The sequence below is a fragment of the Aythya fuligula genome, chromosome 10, assembly GCF_009819795.1.
Source record: "Aythya fuligula isolate bAytFul2 chromosome 10, bAytFul2.pri, whole genome shotgun sequence".
Taxonomy (NCBI): domain Eukaryota; kingdom Metazoa; phylum Chordata; class Aves; order Anseriformes; family Anatidae; genus Aythya; species Aythya fuligula.
This window is the reverse complement of record NC_045568.1, coordinates 7159612-7182691: the sequence shown is the minus strand read 5'-3', so window position 1 is coordinate 7182691 and position 23080 is coordinate 7159612. Positions and strand designations below refer to the sequence as shown.

At 52.2% G+C, this 23080-nt stretch overlaps 1 protein-coding gene across 1 annotated transcript; it reads right to left on the bottom strand.

Annotated features, from left to right (window-relative positions):
- Positions 1–971: 971 nt before the first annotated feature.
- On the bottom strand, positions 972–8732 carry DUSP7 (dual specificity phosphatase 7). The gene is made up of 3 exons (XM_032194081.1): positions 8147–8732; positions 5646–6074; positions 972–3343 (listed from the first exon to the last, which is right to left on the bottom strand). Exons 1-3 carry the CDS (start codon positions 8556–8558, stop codon positions 3036–3038), a joined length of 1149 nt encoding a protein of 382 aa, XP_032049972.1. The 5' UTR covers positions 8559–8732; the 3' UTR covers positions 972–3035.
- Between the last annotated feature and the right edge of the window lie 14348 nt (positions 8733–23080).

The window sequence follows — 23080 nt, the reverse complement described above, 5'->3', positions numbered from 1 at the left end:
AGGCCTCTAAAATCAATATATAGATTCTCATCATGCAGCAGAGGAGTAAACAACCGAACTTTCACTCACCCACACACACCTTTGGCTCCTGCCTTTGACCATCTGCCCTGCTCTGCAATGGACCCCCCTCCACCTGCCAGCCTGAGCTCCTTGTGCAATTTCTGGGGCTCAGGCCCTAGGGTTAGGAGAACAAAAAGATGCAAGATGCAAATGTGAGGTGTTGAATAGATAGTAATTTAATTTGCCACTTAGATAAGAACAAGGAATGCTGGAGGGGAAAAAAAAAAAAAAGATGGTTGTCCCCCCACCCCACCCCCAGGTAGGAGAGGGGACACCATCCAGCTTCACATCCAGCACCAGCCAGAGCACAGCTTGCCTGCCCATTTCCAGATGAGTTGCAAGGTGCTGATAACCTTTCCTAGTTGTCCTTAACAATGCAGTTGCACCAGCACCCAGGAAAAACCAATTGCCCTGATCACTGGCAGGGCCTGCTCAGCCCTGCCCTGCTGCCAGCAAAGCTGTGAGACCCAGAAATCACCAGGCAGCTACCCACAAGGCTACAACTTCTTGCCTTCCTACCAAAAGAAAATCTGCTATCACACCAGTTGTGGGCAAGGCTTTGCTGTGCCTTCACAGGCCACACTTAAATAGATAAACTAAAGACACTTTTGTTTGCTGTTTATTTTTGGCACAGAGGAATGGCTGGGGTCAAAGCCGGTCCCTTTCTCAAGCTGTTCTTTGTTCTCTGGTTTATCCAATACCCCATCCCTCTCCTTGCCCTCCTACTTCCCCCTCTCCATTTTACCACAGGTCTTAAAAATTAAATTGCGCACGAAACCAAACACCGCACTTGAACACTGCCCAGCAAATGCTCCTCGTGGTCACAGAATACTAATCGACCATAAAAAAATGGATAAGAGAACAGCATGCCCTTATATGGGCAGAGGCTAGACAAGCATCTGACACAAACATCATTTTTAAAGAAAAAATAATATTTATTTGCAATATAAACAAAGTCCCAATATTGGATCAGTATATATAGGGTCACTAGTTTTCCTTCATAACTCAGAAAGCAGAACCATTCCTCACTAACAAGCTCTCATTTGTACTAATCAGAAGATGCATCTCTTTTTTTCCTTTAAAGAAGAAAGACTGCTAACAGCACAGGAAGCCTTTACAAACCAGTTTAGCTGTAATGCAATACAGATGCACTGTCAAAAAATCCCTGAAAAAGTAAATTCCTCCATGAGGTAAGATGCAATTAGGATATTCTCAATTTGCTCACTCACAACCGTACTTACACCCATTCTCCCTTCCAATGACCCATGATCCCAACATTGTTGCAAACAAAACCCATCAGACAAACAAAAAACATCCAGAAAACAAGAAAAGAAGCTCATTCCAACATTCTGGTAACATCTTTAACAAAAAGAACAGTTTCAGGATGTGACAGCGTCAAACATTCCTCCAGATGGAGACTTTTTTTTTTATTTTTTTTCTTTTTCTTGAAAAAAGTACAAAAACTGGATATTTAGAAAAATCCGTGGCTTTTTTCAGTTACATGAGTTAAAGTGGCCAGGGAGGGGGGAGAAAGGAGGGACTACATTGCAGCCAATAAAAAAAATCCAAATCCGTTCTGCCCTCCTCCCAGAAATTACCACTTCCTCCCCCTCCCGGCTCAGTATAAGGTGTTTGCCAAACACTAGCCAGAAATATAAACAAGTCTTCTCAGAATAGAAGGCACGGTATAAAGTTATTCGAAAGAGGAAGAAAAAAAATCAGAACCTCTGTTGAAAGCTCCAATCATCTCAGAATTTGCCAGTTAATATATATATATATATATATATAAATTCTCTGTTACAACACTCTTGTCATCATTTCCACATCTCTCCACTCCCTTGCACGCTCCACACGTGATGATTCAGTCCCACCCTGCCATGCAACCCTCACTCCGCTCCAGGCTCTTGCCACGTTCCCCCACCCCGCACACGCACATGTGGGAAAGACTCGAGTGTGCACGAGGAATGCCAACATCACGACTCCTTTCTTTACTTGGGAAGCTGGAATGATTTCAGGCCAGCTGGATGACATTAAGTCAGTCAACAGGCAGCAGAGAATGAAGCTGGGCTCAGACATGCTTCTACCAACTCTATAGAGGCTACAAGAGTTTTACCACTGGCAACAGCAAACTGTTTTTGGCAGGGGTGGCTTTAAAAAAAAAAAAAAAAGCTTGCGGCTTAGTCACCTTGGCTGAATCAGTGCAGAGTTTGTGATTGTGAGTGCAGGAGTGGTGAAGGGGTTGCGTTTAAGCCCAACTGGCCTTCACACATAACAAAGCTTCCTACCAGATGCTAACAACAACAGCAGCAGCATGTATCTCTCTCTGGAGTACCCAGTAATATGCCAGGACATACCAAGGCTTCACATAGTGTGCAAAATGCATTTGGTCAATATAAACATTTGATTAAAAAAATAATAAATGATCAAACAAGAAACAGAATAAAATACTGGTTTTGCAACCTCGTCTGTACAAACAGTCAGGAACTTACACATTTAAAAAGAGTTTGAACCCAAAGCTCGAGTAAGATCTACCTTTCCTTTTTTTTTTTTTAAATCAAAAAAAGTAAACTTGGGTTTTAAAACAGTCTTGGCCCAACACCTTTTGTTCAAGGTTTCCAAGTGCATAATCTCCTCACTTTCCACAGCAAGCTAACCCCGGTAGCTCTTCGCACGTGTGCATGCTCTGACAGTCCCAATGCACCCAGGAAAGCGGTTATTGCCGGTAACAGCTGCGTTCAAAACACTGTAACATCGCCCGTATTAAATAACCCCCTGTAAAAAGGCTACCTCTTCAAACCACTTTGATCAGGATACTACTGAACGGCATTAGCCTTCTTAAAGCAGCAATCGGGCACCTCTGCCCAGAGAAGCTAGTCCTTTCAGAGCTGCCTGGCAAGACGGATACTTTTTGTGAGAGTTGAAATGCTCAAGAGAAGCGATTCGATGCTTGAGTTCCCAACCAGACGGCGTCCCCTTCATGTGGACTCCAGAGTGTTGAGCTGGAACAGGTTGTGGTTGGTGGGGGTGGTGAAGTAGAGCTGTTCGCTGGGCGAGCGGTTGTCGCACGGGCTGTTGAGTCCCAGAGTTCTCTCAAAGTCCAGGAGCTGGCCCATGAAGTTAAAGTTTGGGGAGATGTTGGATTTTTTCCTTTTCACAAAGTCATAGGCATCGTTCAGGGACAAGTTGAGTTTTTGCATCAAGTAGGCGACCGTGACCGTTACGGACCGGCTGATGCCAGCGAGGCAGTGAACAAGGATCCCACACTTCTTGGAACGGGCCTCATCTGAAACAAGACAAGGGGAAGGGGAGGGGGGGGGGTCTATTATTCCGCACCAAAAACACACGGCTTTGGAGCAGGGCCAGGTGGCAGCTGCAGGCTCACAGGACCAGGATGACTGCCAGACCTGGATCCCCTGCTCCCAGTGACACCAGCTCACATCCCTCTGACACCACAGCCCTCCCCAGAGCACTCCCAAGGGATTCCCACCACGCAGCAATGCTGCACAGCCCCATTCAGCTGGGCAAGGCCATGTATCTCAGACGCTTAAGAAGCACAAATCAATCCTGGCAGCAGGCAGCACATCCCTTCCCCAGGGACCTTCAGTACCCTCCGAAGGCAGGCCAGGCTGCAGACAACAGCTCCAGCGAGATGCTGGGCACAGCACAGCCACCTCCACACCAGCTAGAACCAGGCTGCCCGGCACACAAGGCTACAGCCTGACACCACGCAAGCAATTCTCCTTTGCTGTTCTAATCCTTCCACTAGAAAGTCATCCGAATGCAGTCAAAGTCAATTTAAGCAGTGTCTGAAGTGCAGGAACTTCCCTTATTGTGAAATTGTTCTTCAGGATGGAAAGAAGTGCACTTTACTACAAACAAACGCTTGTGTTGGAGGAGACTCTCAGAATGAATGGTAGCAGGGAGCAGGAATGCAGGCTGCACCAAGAAATGGCGAGAGAACAGCAATGAAATTCCCCCTCCCTGGCCAGTGATTGAAAAGCACAAACACACACACACTCATCGTCTCTCACACAGCCAGAACAGCGTGAACCCTTTATGAATTGACATCTTGGTGCTGACAAGAGGGACACGCTCTGAGCGTGCTGAATGCATGCAAGTACACAGCTCTGCTTACTTCTCGGCAGCCCTACTTGCGGGCCATCGTTTGGCTGAGAGCTTGGTGGGGAGGGAGAAAGAGAGTCCCTGGGCAAAGCCACACTGGTGAGAGACACACCGGCACCACCAACGTGGCAATGGGCAAAGAAGGTGCAGGCAAAGCAAAATCCAGACCAGAGCCACAACAGGTTTTCTGTCCCAGCCTCCAAAACCAGGCAAGAGCTTCCAGTGCAATGGGCAATCACCCAGCCCTCCCCCCCGGTCTCTCCCCATTCAACATTCCCCCTCGCATTTCTGCCTTTCATCTGACTGCGTTTCTTGGTGTTTGGTTCTGGAGTGAGGTAATCCCTCCATTTCCTGCCATTAAACGGGAAGCACAAGTACAGCATTCACAGGGACACCTCCTGACCAGAGCAGACAGGCCCCAGCAGGGACCCCCCCTCCCATCTCACTCATTAGGTTTAGCAGCACACTCTGTGCTGGAGGTGCAGACAGGTCCCTGCTGCCACACCACAGCAGCAGCTCCTGACCAGAATTAGGTTATCAGGGGACAGAAGGACCTAGCACTGCTCTGCCCCACTTCAGCCCTTACAGCACGGCCAGCAAGCACATGCAGAGGGATATGACACTGGGGACATCAAAGCAACATCAAAACTGCCAGCAGAGCTTTCAGTCTGAAGGCAAAGGTCCCCTTCACCCTTGCCAACATCAGTGCATCTTCAACCACATACAAAGCCATGGAGCTTTTAATAATTACAGTACTAACAACTACCTGTGCCATTCACTCCCCCCAGATCAGAATGGATCAGGCTAGTGACTGTCACCAACACACAATGCAGCTCATGGGGAAGCGTACATCTCTATTCAGCCTGACAGATGCTTCCACCAGAAAATGAAGCAATTTTCCAAGCTAACGCTAGCCTCAGAGAGGGCATCTGCCCCTGTGCCCCTCTCCATGACCAGCCCAAGCTGTCTCAGGGGCTGCCTGCGCAGCAGTTTTTCCAGCTGAGCTCTGCAGTGTAACTATAATCACTAACTCATTGACACTTACCTTAGCTTACCCCCCAGCTTTAACCACACTCAGGGCTAAGGAATTGCTGGCACCAGTCACGTTAACATTGGCCCCTACTGGTGCCCACCATCAGAGCAGGCACCCAGAGCTCCCCACCACCTTGGCTCAGCCATCTCACACCCCTGCAAATCCCCACACAAGGGGAAAAGACACCAGATCTGGGGTTTCTGTCACCACTTGCAGGTAACTTGGCTGAGCTGCTGAACGAGGGCCCAGCTTCAGAAGGGAAGGACTCCCCAAATGCAGCCTCTGCAGCGTGCTGCCTGGCTGCTCAGCTAACACCAATGCCACAGCCCGGAGAGGTGAGGCCAGAGACCAGCGACAGCCCTGGGAAGCTGTTTGCCACATTCCCAAACAGTGACTACAAAAAAAAATAATAATTCTGCCAGCTACCTACCAATAAAAGCAATGGCCTCGGGAAAGAACTGCGAGAGGTTCTGGCTCCAGTGATCTGAGATGGGGATCTGCTTGTACTTGAACTCTCCGTCGTGCTCAAACATGTTTGGCAGGTTGGGAGTCACATTCAGGATGTATTTAATGCCATATTTGCCTAGGACATCCAAGTTGGTGGAATCTTTGGCGCAGCCCAGGTACAGGTAAGGTAGGATCTGGACTGGAAAGGCAGGCTGATTGTTGGGGATGGGACTCCCGTCCGACTCCGTGGCACTGCTGGGTTCTCTGTCGGATTCACCATCTGAGCAGTCAGAGCTTATCCGCAGCCCTCCCAGGCCAAGGACAGACGCTGGGGGGGAGTTGTTGGGTGAGGAGCTGTCAAGGTTTGTCTCACAGTGCTCCGAATACTCAGTCTGAAACTTGTTAAAGCCACCTGGGAAGGGGGAATGGAGAAAGGGAAGGAGAGGGGCAGAGAGAGAGAGAGAGAGAGAGAGAAAGATGTTTTAGCCTTCAACATGGGACATCCATCTATCCAAACACACACAAACACACACATTATTTACTAAGTCTCTGCCAGCAACTGGCTGCTATGCCTCCACCTACCCAAAAAGCAGCCCGAGAAAGGCATCTCCCTGCTCCTTCGCCTTCCCCAGCAGCCTGTTACTGGGCAAACGGGTCCCAAGCAAAGAAAGTTCCTTACTAAGTTTAACAAACACAGGCCAAATCTCAACTGCATCAAAAGAAACAAACATCCAAAAATAAAATAAATGGCAAGAGACGATCTCGCCTCATTTCGCTTCTTGAGATACGGGGCTAGGGCAGTTTAGGCAAGAGCTATTATGCCACCTAGGCAGAAAAGCACAAAAGTATCCATGTCTGAAGAGATAAAGCAAGAACAACAAGCAAATGCCCAGCTCAGGCACTAAAACCCCATAAAATAATTCACCTTCTAGCAGGGAAAAAAGCCATAAGTTTCACCAAAGAGCCATTCTCACACCTAATTTATCACTGCGAACGTGCTTTGTGACAGGGCAGCTCCACAGGTTCGTTCTTCACCCAACCCAAAGCAGGCTTGGGGAGGGATGGGACCTCTCAAGTACTTCCCTCCAGCTCCTCAGCTCAACATCTCGGGAAGGAAGGCAGGGAGAGCAGCAAAAACCTCACCAATCTGCCTCCTTCCAGGCAACATGAAGCCAGCACCCAGCCACCAGAATCTGACACTGACAAATGGTTTAATTAGAAAGGCCTCCTGGAAACTTTGTTAGTGGGTTCGGTGGTTGTGGCGGGGTCACCGAGCAGGACAGATAGCTCCTGCCACATCCATTCATGAAAAAAAGGCTTCTCCTCCTCCTCCTCCTCCCTCCCGCGCAGCCAGACAGCGCCGAGGAGCCATTTTGGAATTTTAATTGGAAACATTTCCCACCGAGGCTCCCGGAAAAAGGCAGAGGAAGGGGCTCGCCCCCAACCCCCCCGCCCGTTAGGGACAGCTCAGAGCAACTTCAAAGCTGCTCCCTCCTCCCCAGGAGGAGGATGAAGGGGAGAGAAACAAGAGGTGAAGGCAGAGGAGCAGCCGGGCTCGTTGGGAAGCTCAAAGCCAGGACGGGCAGGGGGCTTCACCCAGCAGCACGGGCAGGGAGCAGAGGGAAAGGGGACACGGGGAAGGGGGTCAATCCCTATGCTTGGTGCCTGGGTCCCCCCCTCCACATCACTTTCCGAGGAGCCTGGCGCAGGCGATGTGCAGCGGGGGCTCATCCCCAAATCCCTGCCTATCTCCCTGCCCGCACCAGGGGCTCCCCCGGCTCCCATCCGAGGGGCTGTTCGGCAGCAGCAGCGTTTTTTAAAGGGCTGCAAGTGGCAGCTTTCGCACCCTTCCCCCGCACAGCCGCCTCGGCTCCGCTGCTATTCCTGCCCCAACGCCGCCACCCAGCGACCGCCCCGGCAGCGCGGCTGCGGGCTCCGCTCAGCCCCACCGGGATGTTCCTAAAACGGTCCCCAAAATACCCCAAAACCGCAGGAAAGGGCTTGTTGGGGGGGGGGGGGAAGCACCCTGAGTACCCCAGCTCCTGCATCGCCCTATGGTGGGGGGAAGGAGGGCAAACCCCCCCAGACAGGCTGCTGTTTCCAAGGAAAGTGAATGGGGGGTGCGGGTGGCTTTTTTTTTTTTGGGGGGGGAGAGGAAATTTAAAGGATGGAGGCCCTTTCCGAAGGGGAGAGGCACCCGTGGGGAGCCGCGGGGGCTGCAGCGGCACAGCCGGGGGCTGCTGGGCTCGGGGCAGGGGAGGCTGCGGGGAAGGCAGGGGGCTGCCACCGCTGTCGGGGGGGGGGAGAAGGCAGCGGGGCGCTGGCAGCCTCCCACCATTTTGTTCCGGGGATTAAAACGAGGGGAAAAACGGGGGGGGGGATCGCTGCACCCGGCGGTGCGGGAGGGGATGCGGGAGCAGGGTCGGATGGGGCGAGGGGGCTGCGGGGCGAGGAGGGGAGGGGAAGGGGGGGGTGGCAGCTCACCTTTCAGGTAATAGGCTTTGCAGCCGTCGTCGCGCAGCTTCTGGAGCAGCAGCCCCAGCACGGAGGTGGCGGCGCCGCCGTCCTGCCAGTCGGCGGTGGCCTCGTCGTAGAGCAGCACGGTGTCGGCCTTGCAGCGCTTGACGAAGCGCTCCTTGTCCTCGTGGTTGGGGATGATGGAGCGGATGGGCAGGTTGCCCTTCTTCAGGCGGCGCAGCATCAGCCCGGGGATGGCCAGGTTGATGGCGGTCTCGATGTGCGAGCTCTCGAACAGCTCGTGGGGGCGGCAGTCGAGCAGCAGCAGCGACCGGCCGCCTCCCGACTCCAGCTCCTCCTGCAGCCACTCGGCGCTCTTGCACGGCATCGCCGCAGCCATGGGCGCCCGCGGGGAGCTCCCCCAGACCTGCGTTTTCATGGGGCTCGGCGGCGGGCGGGCGGCCAGCGAGCGAGCGAGGGCCCGGCCCCCAGCGGCCACCCCCGCCGCGGCTCCCTGGGTTGTGCTGGGCTCGGCTCGGCCCGGCCGTGTAGCTGCGCGCTGCCCGCGGCCCGGAGCACGGCGGCCCCGCTCTGCCCTAGGCGGCGCGCCCCATCCCGGCGGCCTCCCTTAAAGCGGGGCTCTCCGCCGGGCCCGCCGGGTCGTGCGGCGGGGGCGGCCCGAGGGGCGGGGCGGGGGCCGGCCCGGCACAGCGCGGCGCGCCACGCCCCGCCATGGCGCGCCGCGAGGGACACGCCCCTTTCCTCAGAGCCACGCCCCCGAAGCCCGCAGGAGCCAATGAGGGCGCGGCGGGGAGGGAGGCGGGCGGCCGTATATGGGCAGGGGCGGGGCTGCAAAGCGCGGGAAGGGGCGCGGGGGCCCGCGGGGTTCGGTGGGGTCCCCGCCATCCCCTGGGGGCAGCCTCCGGGGCTGCGCGCCCCAAATCCCTGCGGGCATCAGCTGCTCCCAGCCCCGGACGGATAGACGGACGGACGGACAGACGGATAGATGGATGGATGGATGGATGGATGGATGGATGGATAGATAGATAGATAGATAGATAGATAGATAGATAGATAGATAGATGAGCCTTTCCTTCATGGCAATGGCTTCTCCTCGCTCTAGCCCCTTGCTCTAAGCCTTCCCAGAAAATCCTGCCGCAGAGGGAAGGGTTCTGGGTCTGCCCCAGCGCCAGGCTCAGAGACCCAGCTGGGTGAAAGTCAAGGCCCGGGATGTGCCTTGTGTAATGGGAAAGATGTCGTCCTGTAACACCCCCCTTCCCTGCACACGTGCACACAAACACGCATAAACAGCCCGAGTTGTAACAGGCTTTAAGGTGCTGTTGGAACGAAGCTGTGTGCCTAGGCAAAAAAATACATGCTGGGTTGGATAAAGCACGCAGCCACAGCCTGTCTCCTTTTAGCCCGGTTGTTAAGCAGGGACCCTAACGGGATTGCAGAACCAACGCCGCGCTTGGGAACGTGCTGAACTTCGAGCACGTCGAGCATCCCGTTACAAAACTCTGCTTTCAGCAGGACCGTGCTCAGGGCCGTTCGTGGATTTCATCGCTATCAGCAAAATCAACGTCTGCTTCTACATTGCTTCTCTGTGACTCAAGTGTGTGCCTGAGAAAGCGGAACAGCTGAAGCTGTCCACTTCCCCTTGCCCAGTTTATTTTTACTGCTGGTTGCTGTGGGAAGCTATTGTGATTCAGTGTTGCAGTAGGAAGTTACTAACGCCACTCTTGCAGCAAAGGATGTTGAGGTTCTTATGCAAGCCACAGTGAAAATAGCTGACCTTTCAGAACATTTCTCAAAGTACCCTCGATTCCTAAGTGGAACAGCAGTGGGCTGTGCAAAGAAGGCACATCTGGGGCTAAAGCCCTTGCTCAGCCTACTGGGTACGCTCAGTGCCATGAATTTTAGGGGGGCTCCTGGGCTCCCCTTTGGGAGGCAGCAGCAACAGCTGTGAAACCAGCAGGGATGCGCTTCACCTCCGTCCTGCGGTCACGTTAGTGAACACGTAAACCCCGAGCAGGACAGGTTCCAGGCACATCACCTGCAGAGACAAGACCAGATTTCTGGCCAGTGAAGGTGAGGGCCAGAGAATGTCACCCAGCAGCAGCGTGGCATCCCTGCCTGTCCAGCCAGGAGCCGGGGGACATCGGGAGGGGGGCGATAGAGCCTGCCCCCCGGCTTCTCCCACCTTCCGTGGCAGGAGCACAGGTTACGGTGGGGTTATGGTGAACACAGCCCCGTGGGGGGGACAGGCCCGTGGCGGGGTCAGGGACAGGCAGGGCTGGCAGCTGGAGGCTGTGCCAGCCTGTCGGCTTGCTGCCCTCTTCAGTCAGCTGCTCCAAAATGCAGCGAAGCCAAAAGCGAGACGAAACTGAGTCATGGGGCTCTGGCCACGGGTCCCTGCGTCCCGTCCCCCACCTCCTCCTGGGGCATCTGCCCTGCAGAGGAGGGCAGAGAGCTCTGTGCCCACATCTGGTTTCCTGCAGAGACCAGATGAGGCAGAGAGGACGCACGCAGCGGGGGCCAGGATGGAGCTTTTGGTGACGTTTGGTCTTGCTGTGCACGTGGCTTTGGTGCCAGCAAAGGTCGGCGTCTGCCCAGAAATGAGCAGCTTTTGGCTCAGCCCTGAAGGTCCCAAGTGCGTGGGGACGAGGACAACGCTGTGCAGTAACACGTCTTGGGTTCGGGGTGCTTTTGTCCTCATCCATTCTCTGCTGCCCTGCGATGCTGAGGCAGCCACCACCTCAGGTTCCTCACTCCCTCACCTCCTGAGCCTGGGGACTGGGTTTTGATGTCTTTTTTTCCACCCAGGGCTGTGTTTTGGTGTTTATTTTCCACCTGGGTCTTTGTCTTCTGTTGTAGAAACAAGGACCAAGAGTCATGGCAGGACAAGAGGTAACAACACAGTCAGTAGGTTTTCCCACCTGTAGAGCAGAGATAGTGCCTCCCTCCCTGTCACCTCTGCGAGCACATTTAGCTGCTAGGGAAACAGGCAGGAGGGCTGGTTTGATGCCACCATCCTTAGCATCCTCCTTGCAGTGCTGAATTTCTTGGATTGAATCACTTTAAAAAAATAATATATATATATATATATATATATATATATATATATAAAATTTAACTTTGGTTCTCTTCACTGATCACTTAATTGACGTAGGAGTAAATCTGTCAGGGAAGGGCAGTTGTTGATTGTTTACACAATGTTTCATTATTGCATGTAAGAGGTTAACTCCTGCTAGAGAAATAGATGCATGGCTTTAACAGTCGAATTAAACAAATAAATAAATAAAATAAAAAAGCCCAAATTCGCTCTCTACTCCTGCACTAATTTGTGACTATTTTTATCAACACTAACGCTGAGCCAGGGTAAAAATACTCCCTAGAAAGTTTAGAATTTACATTTGTCTTCATATATATTCAGCAGAAATCTAGCTCCCCAGCCTCCGCACTGCCTAATCTGGATTCATTAGCTTCAGCCGCCCGCAAGAAAAATGTCAGATGACTTTGGCCTGGTGAAGCGCTGCACCCACAAGCGATCAGTGGGAGGATCTACGCGCTGCGACGCTTTCTGCAGCGAGCCCTCCCTGTGAGCCTGCGGGCAGCTCCCGGGGGTGGGAGCAGATTTCCCCTTCCTCGCACAGCCCTGCTTCTCCGCTGGGCTCCATCCTGCGTGGATGCTGAGCCCTGGCAAGTGCATGCTGCCAGCATGAAGCTGCCTTGTGTCCAGCAAGACCAGGGTCGTGTTGCTCATGTGTAGTCGCCAGTGGAGATGCTGAGCCAGGATGCAGGGAGCTCAGGCTGATGAGTTGCTGGGTGCTGCCACTTTTCCTCTACAAGATGGGACAGCATCGTTTGTCCCTCTCTGGGAGGCACTTTTGCACTAGAGCTGGAGATTTTCATGTCGTGGTGTCTGTGGATTCTGGGCCAAAGACTCCACAATTGTTCTCTGGCATGTTGCTGCAGGAGAATCCACACGGCCAAATGTAAAAGGAGGCATGTGTGGCCTCACAGAGCCTTCGTAGTGCCCGGCCTCCACTTGTGTTCCTCCTTCTTCCGGATTAGCCTCAATCTCCATGGACCTCTGCTCCTGCTTCCCACCTGGCTCTTCTGACATCAACTTTGCCTCTTGTCAGAGCTGGAAAGCACTGTCAAGGTTGAGAAAACCCCTCAAGAGCTGCAATAAGCATCCACATCCAGATTCCGGCCTTCTGAAGGAGGCTCAGGGTAGGAGGCTTCCCCTGAGGCTGGCTCCCACCTTTCCACCATGCAGATGTCTCCAGGTAGATCCAGAAGCTCTGTGGCAGCCATGGAGGAGCAAAGCTGTGTGCAGAGTGTTGCAGGCTGTGGTGGACATCATCTTCTCTTTGCAGCAAAAATCAAGGCTCCAAGAACTCTGTCTGTTTTCTGTGATCAGCTCCTAGTGGTTGCACACACCCAGAAGGGCTGAGGCTGGAAGTCTCTCTGGAGAGCATCACAGCGAGGTCTGCTGGAGCAGGACCCCATCCCAGTTGGTTCCCAATATCTCCAAGAATGGAGACTCCACGCCCTCTCTGGGCAACCTGATGCAGTGTTTGACCACCCTCACAGTGAAAAAGTGTTTCCTTATGTTTAACCATTACATGCCATGCTCCAGTTTGTTCCCATTGCCTCCCATCTTTCCACTGGGCACCCGAGAATAGCCTGGCTCCATCTTCAGAGTTTGAGGAATCATCTGCGTTTTTACAGCAAAGGGTTTGCTTCCACCTGGGAGAAAAAAAAAAAATAAAAAAATCCAATCTGCAGAGCCACCACCTAATTTATCCGGAAATATCAGCCCAGTACTTGAGTACTTTTCACACTGCTTTGGCTGGGAGAGCTGTTTCAATGACAGCTTGGGAGGTCCCCACACTTTCTGTAAAATCCAGGAGAGAAAGGGACAAACAGCAGATGAGTCCCCACAGGCTCTGCCAGCCGTCAGGGCGACCTCTGATCCAACCAAACGGGGATAACAGCAACAACGGCTTCCCTGCTCCCCTCCCTCTGCTTCCCAGGCTCCAGGCTCCTTCCAGAGAGAAAACTGGAGAAAATTTCAGATTCTCTACCCTTTTTAGCAGCAGGCTTTTAATGAACAGGTGTGAAAGCCACATGCCACCACCTTTATTACATCCTCCCTTGTGGAGGATATGTACCTATAGCTACATATCCCTATATATACCTATATACCTACATGACCCATTTCTAACCCTTTCTCACTTATATGCCAAAATAAAATCGTCCGTAGAGAACAGGAAGGCAGAGAAGAGCAAGCAGGGCAGTGACAGCAGGGCCCCTTGGTGTTTGTTCTCCACATGCCTCTGCTCTCACCCATTTGCACACCCAGAGCCTCCCAGCTCCACGGGCTCAGCATCCTCAGCCCTCCCTCCACACACGTCAGTTCCCTGGCTGTTTCTCCCAGTCAGCCAGGCTGGTTGCAAGAAGCGATTTCCTGCAGAGAAGTATTTCTGTTTCAAGGAGGCTAAGTGTGAGCTTCCTGATGTAGGTTTTTTACCAGAACCCATTGCGAAAGCAGCTCCACCACCCACTGGGCACTTCTTAAAATGAGCTCGGGCTCTCAGCTCTGCTTCTCCAGCTTGGCTCCCCAACCCCTGCTCATAGCATCACGGAATGGTTTGGGTCAGGAGGGACCTTAAAGTCCATCTAACTCCAACCCCCTGCCATGGGCAGGGACTCCTCCCACCAGCCCAGGCTGCCAAAAACCCCATCCAGCCTGGCCTTGGGCACTGCCAGGGATGGGGCAGCCACAGCTCCCCTGGGCAGCCTGTGCCAGGGCCTCACGGCCCTCAGAGTAAATAATTTATTTGTAATATCGAATCTGAACCTACCCTCTTTTAGTTTAAAGCCATTACGCTTGTCCTATCACTATACCCCTGGCAGAGTCCCTCCCGAGCTTTCCTGTAGGCCCCTTTTGGCACTGGAAGGTGACTGTAAAGTGTCTCTGGAGCCTTCTCTTCCCCAGGCTGAACAACCCCAGGTCCCTCAGCCTGCCTTCACAGGAGAGGTGCTCCAGCCCCTTGTTCATCTTCGTGGCCTCCTCTGGACTTGCTCCCGTAGTTCTGTGTCCTTCTGATGCTGGGGGCCCCAGAGCAGAACGCAGGGCTCCAGGTGGGGGCTCACAAGAGTGGAGCAGAGGGGCGACCTAAGTAGGTCCTAAACCTGCATCTCCACACTGGAGCTCCATGGAGGTAACATCCCCTGTGGGGAAGTCAAGCATGTAACAGCCTCTCTTGACCAGGACAACAGCCAGACCTCCAGGAAGGACACACGAGCATGCCCTGCAGCAGACCTGTCCTTTGACCTTGCTGCGCCTAGCCAGCTGCTGAGCCCCAGCAAAGTTGTTCTGGCTGCAGCTCCTGCTCCTCCTCTGCCTGGCCTCATCACCCACTTGCTGCAAATGAAGGGTCCACTATTTCCCCATATTTTCTCCAGGCCCCTTGTTGCAGCATTGAGAGATTTATCTGTTTCATGACAGCCTGGAAGCTTTTCTGGAACTTCAGTCCAGACTATTCCTCCAGCAAGCAAAGCAGACAAGGCACTTGGTGGTGTTAGCAGGAGGAAACAATGCATAAGCAGTCATTGTTGAAGGCACTTGTTGCATCTTTCCCAAGACACCGTGTGCATTATTGAGCCTGCTGACAGCATCTCTGGAGGGTTATTGAGGGCCTGGGCCTTGCTCTGGCACAGCTTGAAGGGGCCGGCTTTGGTGGCCAAAGGGGATTTGGGGGAAATGTCCCCCTGTGGCCCTGTTGTCACATGCAGCTGCTATAGCTGGGACATCCCAGGGACACACACAGAGCCTGGGGGCAGGGAGAACTCACATCATTTATTAGACCAAGGGATGGACCCGGGAGGAAAAGATGGGCTTTAAGACACACGCTCCCATCTGAGAATTACACAGTGGACCTCCAGCTTCCCCTTGACTCGCTTTTACAGCCCGTGATATGAATGTAAAATGAAGTGTGCACCGAGACACAACCCAGTTTTGAAAGGGGGCACACCCTGCCCTGCAGAGTTGTGACCAGACGTGACAGCACAGCGAGCCCTCCTTCTGGAGGGGATGCAAGGTCTCCCCCACCCTGCCCATGCACCACGCTGACCAGGGAGGAGGGACACGGCCTGGGGACACACAGGTGTGTTGTGCCTGCATGTCACCATTTCCTCACTCCTGATTTGAACAGTGAGGCAACAGCAGGCAGAGAAAGAGGTGACCGGGCAACTTTTAAGCAAATACATCCTGGGGAATGAGCTTTACAGTGGAAGCAAGACATCTCTGGAGAGCAAGGGGCAGGGAGGCCACCAGGCAAGACATGCTCTGAGGAGGTGCCTGCAGCACAACTAGAAGGCTGGGTGGGCACAAGGATGTGGAAACGAGCCCTGGTGAGAGCACAGCTCCTCCGGGTGGGCTGCTGCCAGGAGCTGGAGCTTCCAAGTGGCCAGAACCTTTCTTCGGAAAGCTCGGGAAAGCTTTGGCCTGGGTGGTGGCATTTCTCAGGGGAAACATTATTTCATTGGAAACCACGGGCATTCATGTCAAGTAAAAGCTATTGGAAAAGTGACATCGCACTGAAACAGAAAAAAAATCTCAGAGCCCAGACTTGTTGGGTGAAAGGTGTTGGAAATGCAAATTGTTAATTTAAAGAACTGGGACAGGAAGCAAGGGTGCCAGACTGAGCTGTTATCGGCTGCATCAGCTGCAAGTCTGGCTCACTATTTCAGAATAAAATTAGACTTGCAGTATATGACTTTAAATATTTAAATTACTTTCGGTAATTCATATGGTGACATTTAAACAAAGAACACCAAGCAAACAGCTCCCAGTGCTTAAAGGAAATGTTTGCAGGTAATAATATTTAATTTAAGGAGGAACAGCTGATATCAAGGCAGGATCTTAGCTCTGAATTCAACGTACATTCCTCTTTGAACCAAGAATTGGAGAATAAATCCCTGGGCCTGTGATTGCTTAGACATGTAGAGCAATGGGATTTGAGTGCTTCTGTTCCCAGAGGTGGCACTGGGCAGCACCATGCCAGGGGGCAAGGACCACCAGGCTCGGAACTGCCACCCTGCCTGCCCTCTGCCAGGCATGAGTCCACCCAGCTTCTTCTTGGGCTGTTCCCTGAGAGTTTATTTTAGGATCTAAAGGCTAAAGCCAGCCTGGGTACAAACAAGCAAAACTCAATGAAGTCAACTTAGGGGTTGAGTGCTGCTGCTGGTGCTCCCAGCCAATCTGGAGAGCTAAGCTGGGTCTATTACATCAGTCACACTGGATTTCATAACATTAGACATTTCAATGAGGGTGACTCATTCCCTTTTGAAGCGCATTGTATGTATGAGCAAAGATGATTAACTTTTGCTGAATGGTATGATTTCTGGGACGGGAACTGCTGTTAATTAGGAGCAGATCTCAGATGATCACAAACTCTGTTGTCATGGCCTACTTTGTATATTTCTCTCCATTCTCCTTTTTTTTTTTTTTAATTTATTTATTTTTAAGCTCAGGATAAAGATTAAAGTGTCCTTCTCTGCTGTAAAGCAGCCAGGCATCCAAACAAGGCATCCGACATCTGCAGACAGGCATGGCCAAGGGCTGTCAGTCCCTGTGACCAAGCTTCAGCTACCTGCCCCCAAAATCTCTGCTTTCACATTAAAACCAACCAAAAACAAAACAAAACAAAACAAAATAAAATAAAATAAAATAAAATAAAATACCACCACAGGGCTTCCAAACATTGCGATAGAAGCAGATAAAGACAGTAAAAGAAACTTAAAAGGATCAGAGTCTAAAATACAAAGTTACCTTTCCCCACCCCTCCAATATTTTCATTCTCAGAAGAAACTGTTGGAGGGTTGTGTTAATCTCGTGCTTCTGACTGCTGAGTGGAGCCTTTGGGGGTAGCAACACAAGGGACCCTTTGGATAAAGAGCTTCCCAGGTTCACAGAGAAGAATCTTTTCAGCTGTAGTGGCTACAAAGAAGGATGGAGAGGTCCTCCTGACCCCACCGTGGGCATGTGCAGCCCCAGATAGTGCCTGGGGGCTGCAGAGGAGCAGCTAAGGGCCCACGGATCCAACGTGGACCAGGCTGCTCAATGGCATTCTGCCACCAGCTTGTGACTCCCAGTGTCCACGTTCTTATGACAAGGTCCCCTCAAGCCTCTGCCACCATCACCACCAGCTCTTGAGTGCTCTGGGATGCAGCAGGAGGAATAGCCACGAGGCTGGGGGTGCTGGGAGGGGACAGAGCCGAGCCTCTCTCCAGAACCGCTCTCTCCTGCCCAGACCTCCTGCCTCTTTTCTTCTCCTGAAAGAGAAAAAAACATTGAAACTGAGACAAAAGATGATTTCTTGGGTCAAAACGGAGTGGGCCTGGGCATTTTAATGCAAATAGGAGGTGAACAGCCCTAACCCTCACCATGCAACACTCCTTGCTGGCCCAACCACCATCCTTTCAGATGAAAGCTCATTCTCAAAGCAGGGACAAGCTGGTGTGGCAGAAGAACCCAAAAGGGCCATTTAATTCAGACCAGGAAACTGGAGCTGGCTGGGAAGAAGGAGAGGGTGCCTGCAAGCCCTGCACGCCCCTACAGCATTCTGGTGCTCAGTGGTCACAACCGACTCAGGGGCTCCAGAGCACCGTCATTTTCTGCCTTTTCCAAAACACCAGTGTGAGGGAAGGACAAAGATTTCATGGACACATACTGCTTCCAAAGCGCCTACACCAGCACCTGGGGTATTTTGGAAACTGGGAGGTGTGGGAGCATCAGAAGCCTTGTTTCAGGCACGGTGGTGAACGAGGTGCATCGGATCAGAGACAGGGCTAGCTCCCCTCCAGCTCACAGGCGGACAGCACTTCAGCACACCGAGCCAATGGGGAATTCTTCTTGATTTTTTTTTTTTTTTTTTTTTTTGAGATAAAGTGGCATCTAGCAGTAGGAAAAAACTAATTTTGACTAAAATGGAGCCATTTGTAGTAGTGAGGCACTGCTGGCAGAGGGAAGGACTCCTGAAAACTTCAGGCACAAGCATGGGACACGCAATCCCTTGCCCGAACTGCGGATGAGCAGCGGAGGCTGAGACATGCAGCCCAAAAGGCTCCTCTGGAGGCTGACACAGATGGGGATTTTCCTTCAGAGGCTCCTTCCCTCTGCCTGAATGGGCAAAAAAACACTCATAGCTCAAATCCCAACCAAGCATCTGAGGAAGGGGCAGTGCTGGCACTGCCTTGGGTGCTCTTCCTCTCCTCTGAGTGCTTTTCCTGCTGGTGCTTCTAAAAATGTACGGCAGAGCAACTGTCTCTAAGGCAATTTCCATAACAATGGGTGCAGAAGAACAATCTATGCTGTTATTGTGCCTTGCTTGCTTACACACACGCGCACAAAGAGAAACAGGCACGCTGTAATTTCAGCAATCAACGAATTTTTAACCAGTTTGCTCCCAGTCACTGCTGGAAAGCCACCCAGGGGACTCACTGGCCGCTACCAAGCCAGGGGTTGCTGGCGGGGCTGGGGTGCCCGCACCACCTGAGGCTGGAGGTGTAAAAGCAGCTGGTGTCAAAGGAAGGAAACCACAGAGAGCATTTCCACATCGTCCCCACTGGTGTAGGTTTGTGGTGCTCCACGATGGCCCAGAGAAGTTGTGGATGTCCCGGCACTCCAAGTGTTCAAATGGGCACCTTGAGCAAGCACCTCTGCTGCACCCATTCTTTAAACGTGTTGTTTTACATAAAGGCCCCAAAATGCTACTGTTTTATCTCAATTCTGGGTGCACAGCCCTTGAAAAACCCGCCCAGGTTTGCCCCTTCCCAACACCTTTTTCACCTGACCTGCTAAAGCCAACATTTAGACACTGCCTCTGGTTTAATCACTTGCATCCTGTGATTTCCAGCTTTGTTTAAATTTGTACAGAGCTCAACCTATTGTCAGACATACACTAATTTGCGTGTTTCTAATTATTTGTTTCCATCTTAAAACCTGTTTTTCGGCAGATTGCAGCTTTATTTTAATACATACTTGGCTAGAACTTGAAACACACACTGCCAGTAGCCCAGACACAAACAGGCCAGCATTGCACAGGAGAGGCTGGGGGAGAAATAAGACTGAGACAACTTGAATTAAAAGCCTGTTTATAAAAAAATGAATTAAAAAAATGAATCTAGCAGCAGTCTTGCATCACAGAACATTCCAGTTTTATAATCCTCTGTTTCTGCCCCTCTAAATAAAATTAATCTCAGCCCTTTTGGAGAGAAACACATACTGGTGCGAGACATCTCCTCACACAAACACTTTGACCATCTCCATTTTATGTGATTAAAGCTCTTAAAAGCAGTTTAATCCTTTTTTTACTCACATTCTTGGCTTTAAGAATGGGCTTGGAAGTGGGTGACCAAGCCAGGAACATTTCTTACCTGTTTTTCATGAATGCAGACATAAAAGCTCAGGCACAGTCCTCAGCCTCTCCATGCCGGAGCCATTCCCCTGGTGGCTCCACCAACAGTTGCTGCTGTCTCAGCACAGCCTGGCCACTTTATTTCTCCTTAACTTCCACTCCAGCCTTCACAGGGCACATGCTGCAGCTGAAAGCAAGCTGTGGTGCTAGCCCAAGGCAGCCAGCAATGCTGTAACATGCAGGATGACAAAACTGCATCTCCGGGACCCTTTTTTCCCCCCCATTATTATTATTATTATTATTATTATTATTATTATTATTATTATTATTATTATTGATTTTACTATCTGTAGCTCTTTCCCCTGTGCTAAAGGTTCTGGAGCCTCTGATCTAAAATGCAGAGTGACTCTGATGCAATAAAACTGAAAGAAAAAAAAAAATGTCATTTGCTGGCAAATGCTGACTTGTAGTGGGGGCCACATCCAGCATAAAGTGCTGATCCAGCCACACATCCATCACAGCAGCTGTTCTGGGAGAGCAGCAAGGGGGCTTCGATGCCTGCAGCAGGCCAGGGAGACCTCCTCAGCTCCTGAGCAGGTCCCAGGCACAACCGAAGCTGAAGCAGCTGCAGAAGGGTCCAGAACAGACCTTGCCTGCAGTCTCAGGGCTGAGCAAGGAGAGGTGCTGGGAGTTAGGTTAGCAGCCATGTGGGTGGCAGCACCAGAGGGTGGCCCTGCCAGGAGCGCTGACGGCTGCAGTGCTGCAGAATCACTTTTGCTGCTGTACACACGGGATTTTTGCAAGCACAGGGGAGCATCGCAACCTTCCCCAGTCTTTCCCAGCCCTGTTTACCATTTCATTAAGATGTGAAGACAACCACCAAAAAGGTGGTTGCAAAGCCCCTTGGTGCTTGCAGCAAGCGGCCAGGAGGAACCGCTAGAAGCAAGTGGCTTTTCTGTGCAAACGAGGTGGTCTGGGCCTTCAACGAGGAACTCAGGCATCCTGCTCATGGCACACAGAGGCCCGTCTGGAAGACTTGCAGCATCTCCAGACAGACACCAGCAGCATCCTCCCTCTTGCAGGTCTTGGGCTTCGCAGTCTTGGACTTTCCGTGGGTACCAAACACCCTCTGTCCACAGCATGGAGGATGCCTGGGAAAAGGCCTTTCACTGAGATGAATTTTGATGTGGACACCACGTTCAGCTACAGGGAGATCTGCTGGAGGTGGCCACTGCCTCTTGGTTGCAAACCGAGCATCTCATCCAGACGTGTCTGCCTCCACCTGCCAGCCAAGGCCAAGGGGCCATGGGGTTCATCACGTCATGGCCCTTCCCCACTTCTGCCTGAAGACACTTTTGGTGAGCTTCCACTCCTGTTTTGCTAAAAAGGAAAGAAAAAGGGAAGAGACTCACTTGATGTTAAGGAAATCTAACAGAGCATGCAGAAATCCAGCTGCTCAGGCACATGTGCTGCCTTCCTTCTGCTCTGTACCAGTGAGGCTGTGCCTTGTTTAGATCTGGCTCCATCTCTCACAGACTTGACCAACTGTTCCTCTGCCATGCCATCTTCACCAGTTTACCCCCGAACTGTTTGTTGACATCCTCAGTTTGGGGTGGGGGAGATGTTTTTTTGTTTTCCATGATGGGAAAAGCAGCACATGTCAAGAAAGCCAGGCAGAGGGGTCAGAAGATCGCTCGGTGAGTCACCATTTTCCTCAGCGACCACCCGTGTGTGCGGGCAGATGCGCTTCCTAGAAATTACCGGGCTGTGGAGCAGGCCCGGCGCCTGTCTTGCTGACTCATTTGGCTTCCTCCCCGCTCCGGCATCGCTCTTTGCACAGCCTCCATCCCAGTGTCCTCCCCTCACTACTCCCCATGCCCGCAGCTGAGTTTTAGGCCACGAGCTGCTGAAGTTTCGTAAGAGCTTTGACTCGCGGCCAGGATCCAACAGGACACTTGCACAAGCAGCGTGTGCCCTGCTGGCACGGATCACGGCCGTGCGTGAGGCAGAGCTGCAGCCACGGCTGCCCAAGGTGCCACGTCCCCAGGGCCCAAGGTCACTCCGAGCACAGCACTGGCCACCTCTAAAGCAAATGACTGTGTAAGAGAGTCCCCGAGAAGGAAAGGCTGAAAAATCCAGCAAGAGGCAGATGCTACAAGCAGAAAACACGGGAAGATGCAAAGAGACAACAGGGGACACTTCCCTACCTGCGTTGTGTTAACACCCTGGTGTTTGGGCACTGCCTTTGAGACTGGCAGCCAGGCAATGAGGGATTTGCCCGACGCTTTCACCCATGGTTATGTCAGACATGAGACAGGTGAGTGACCCATGTCCTCTTGCACATGGTGGGGAGCCTTGGAGGCCAAGAAATGCTGTAGCCCTGAGGGCAGCCCTTGCTTCTCCCTGGAGCTCTTCTGCTCATGTCCTGGAGCCTATGGCAATGTACAGCCTCGCCACTGGCTCTGGGACGTGGATATGAACCTTTCTCACGCTAGAGGCAGATCTTACAGAGTTAAGAACGTTTTCTTGGCTTGCTTTACCAGTGGAAGAGCGACTTGCAGCAGAGCAGATGGATACAATTCTAATTTGAGTTTCACATGATTTATATAAATAGGCTGAGACAAGGCTGAGCATAGATGGCGCAGTCATCTGCCAGCTTCGTTCCCTTTACATAAAGACCCTCTCCTCCCTTCCCATTAGTCTCGCAAAGCACATCAGTAACATCTGGTTGCATTCACAGCAAGCGGTCACCTCAGTCTGTGCCATCCTCCTGCAAAGTGCCCGGCTCACAAAACAGCCCCCTAGCCACCATGACTCCTCTCACCCCCCAAAACACAGGGCAAGTTGTTGAGAACACCAGAGCCGTAAGCATCTCAGCTGTCTTGGCTCAGGAGAGCAGGGAGGGTCCGATCCATGCTGAGTCCTTCCCAGGCAGGGGGGACAGGAATGAGCCCCCCATCACTCACAGCAGAGTGAATTCAGGCTGAGCTGCTCCCATCGCTGGGTGCTGGGAGCAAGGGGACACTGGTGGCCCCACTGCCACCCTCAGGGAGATGACACAGCAGCTCCCTCCTCCTCGTCATCCTCCTCCTCACCAGTGCGTTGCAAAGGAGCCTCCATCAGATCCTGAAGAGGAACAAATCAAGAAGCACATCCTTGCTGGGCTTAATTTGGAACCCAACCTTGTCCCCACGCTGAGCAGGGGCTCCCAGTTATTACAAGAACTTAAATTGTGTGAAGTTTGGTGGCTGGCAAGAAGGAAGGAATCCCACTGCAGCCCCACGATGTTTGGCTTTTATCAGCCAGCGAAAGCCCTCCCTGAAACTCTGCCCCATGACACCAACCATAGGAAACCCGGCTTTGCTGGTTTCCACTGCTTGTGGAACAAGTTGTGTTATTTGTATCCTGGTATCCTAGGAGCCTTAGTTTCTGTCCTGCGTTTAGTCCCTGGCTGAGAGGTATTTTCCAGGGTCAGCCTAGGAGGAGGGAGCAGGCTTTTAACCCCTTCAGTGCAATGAGCACATTC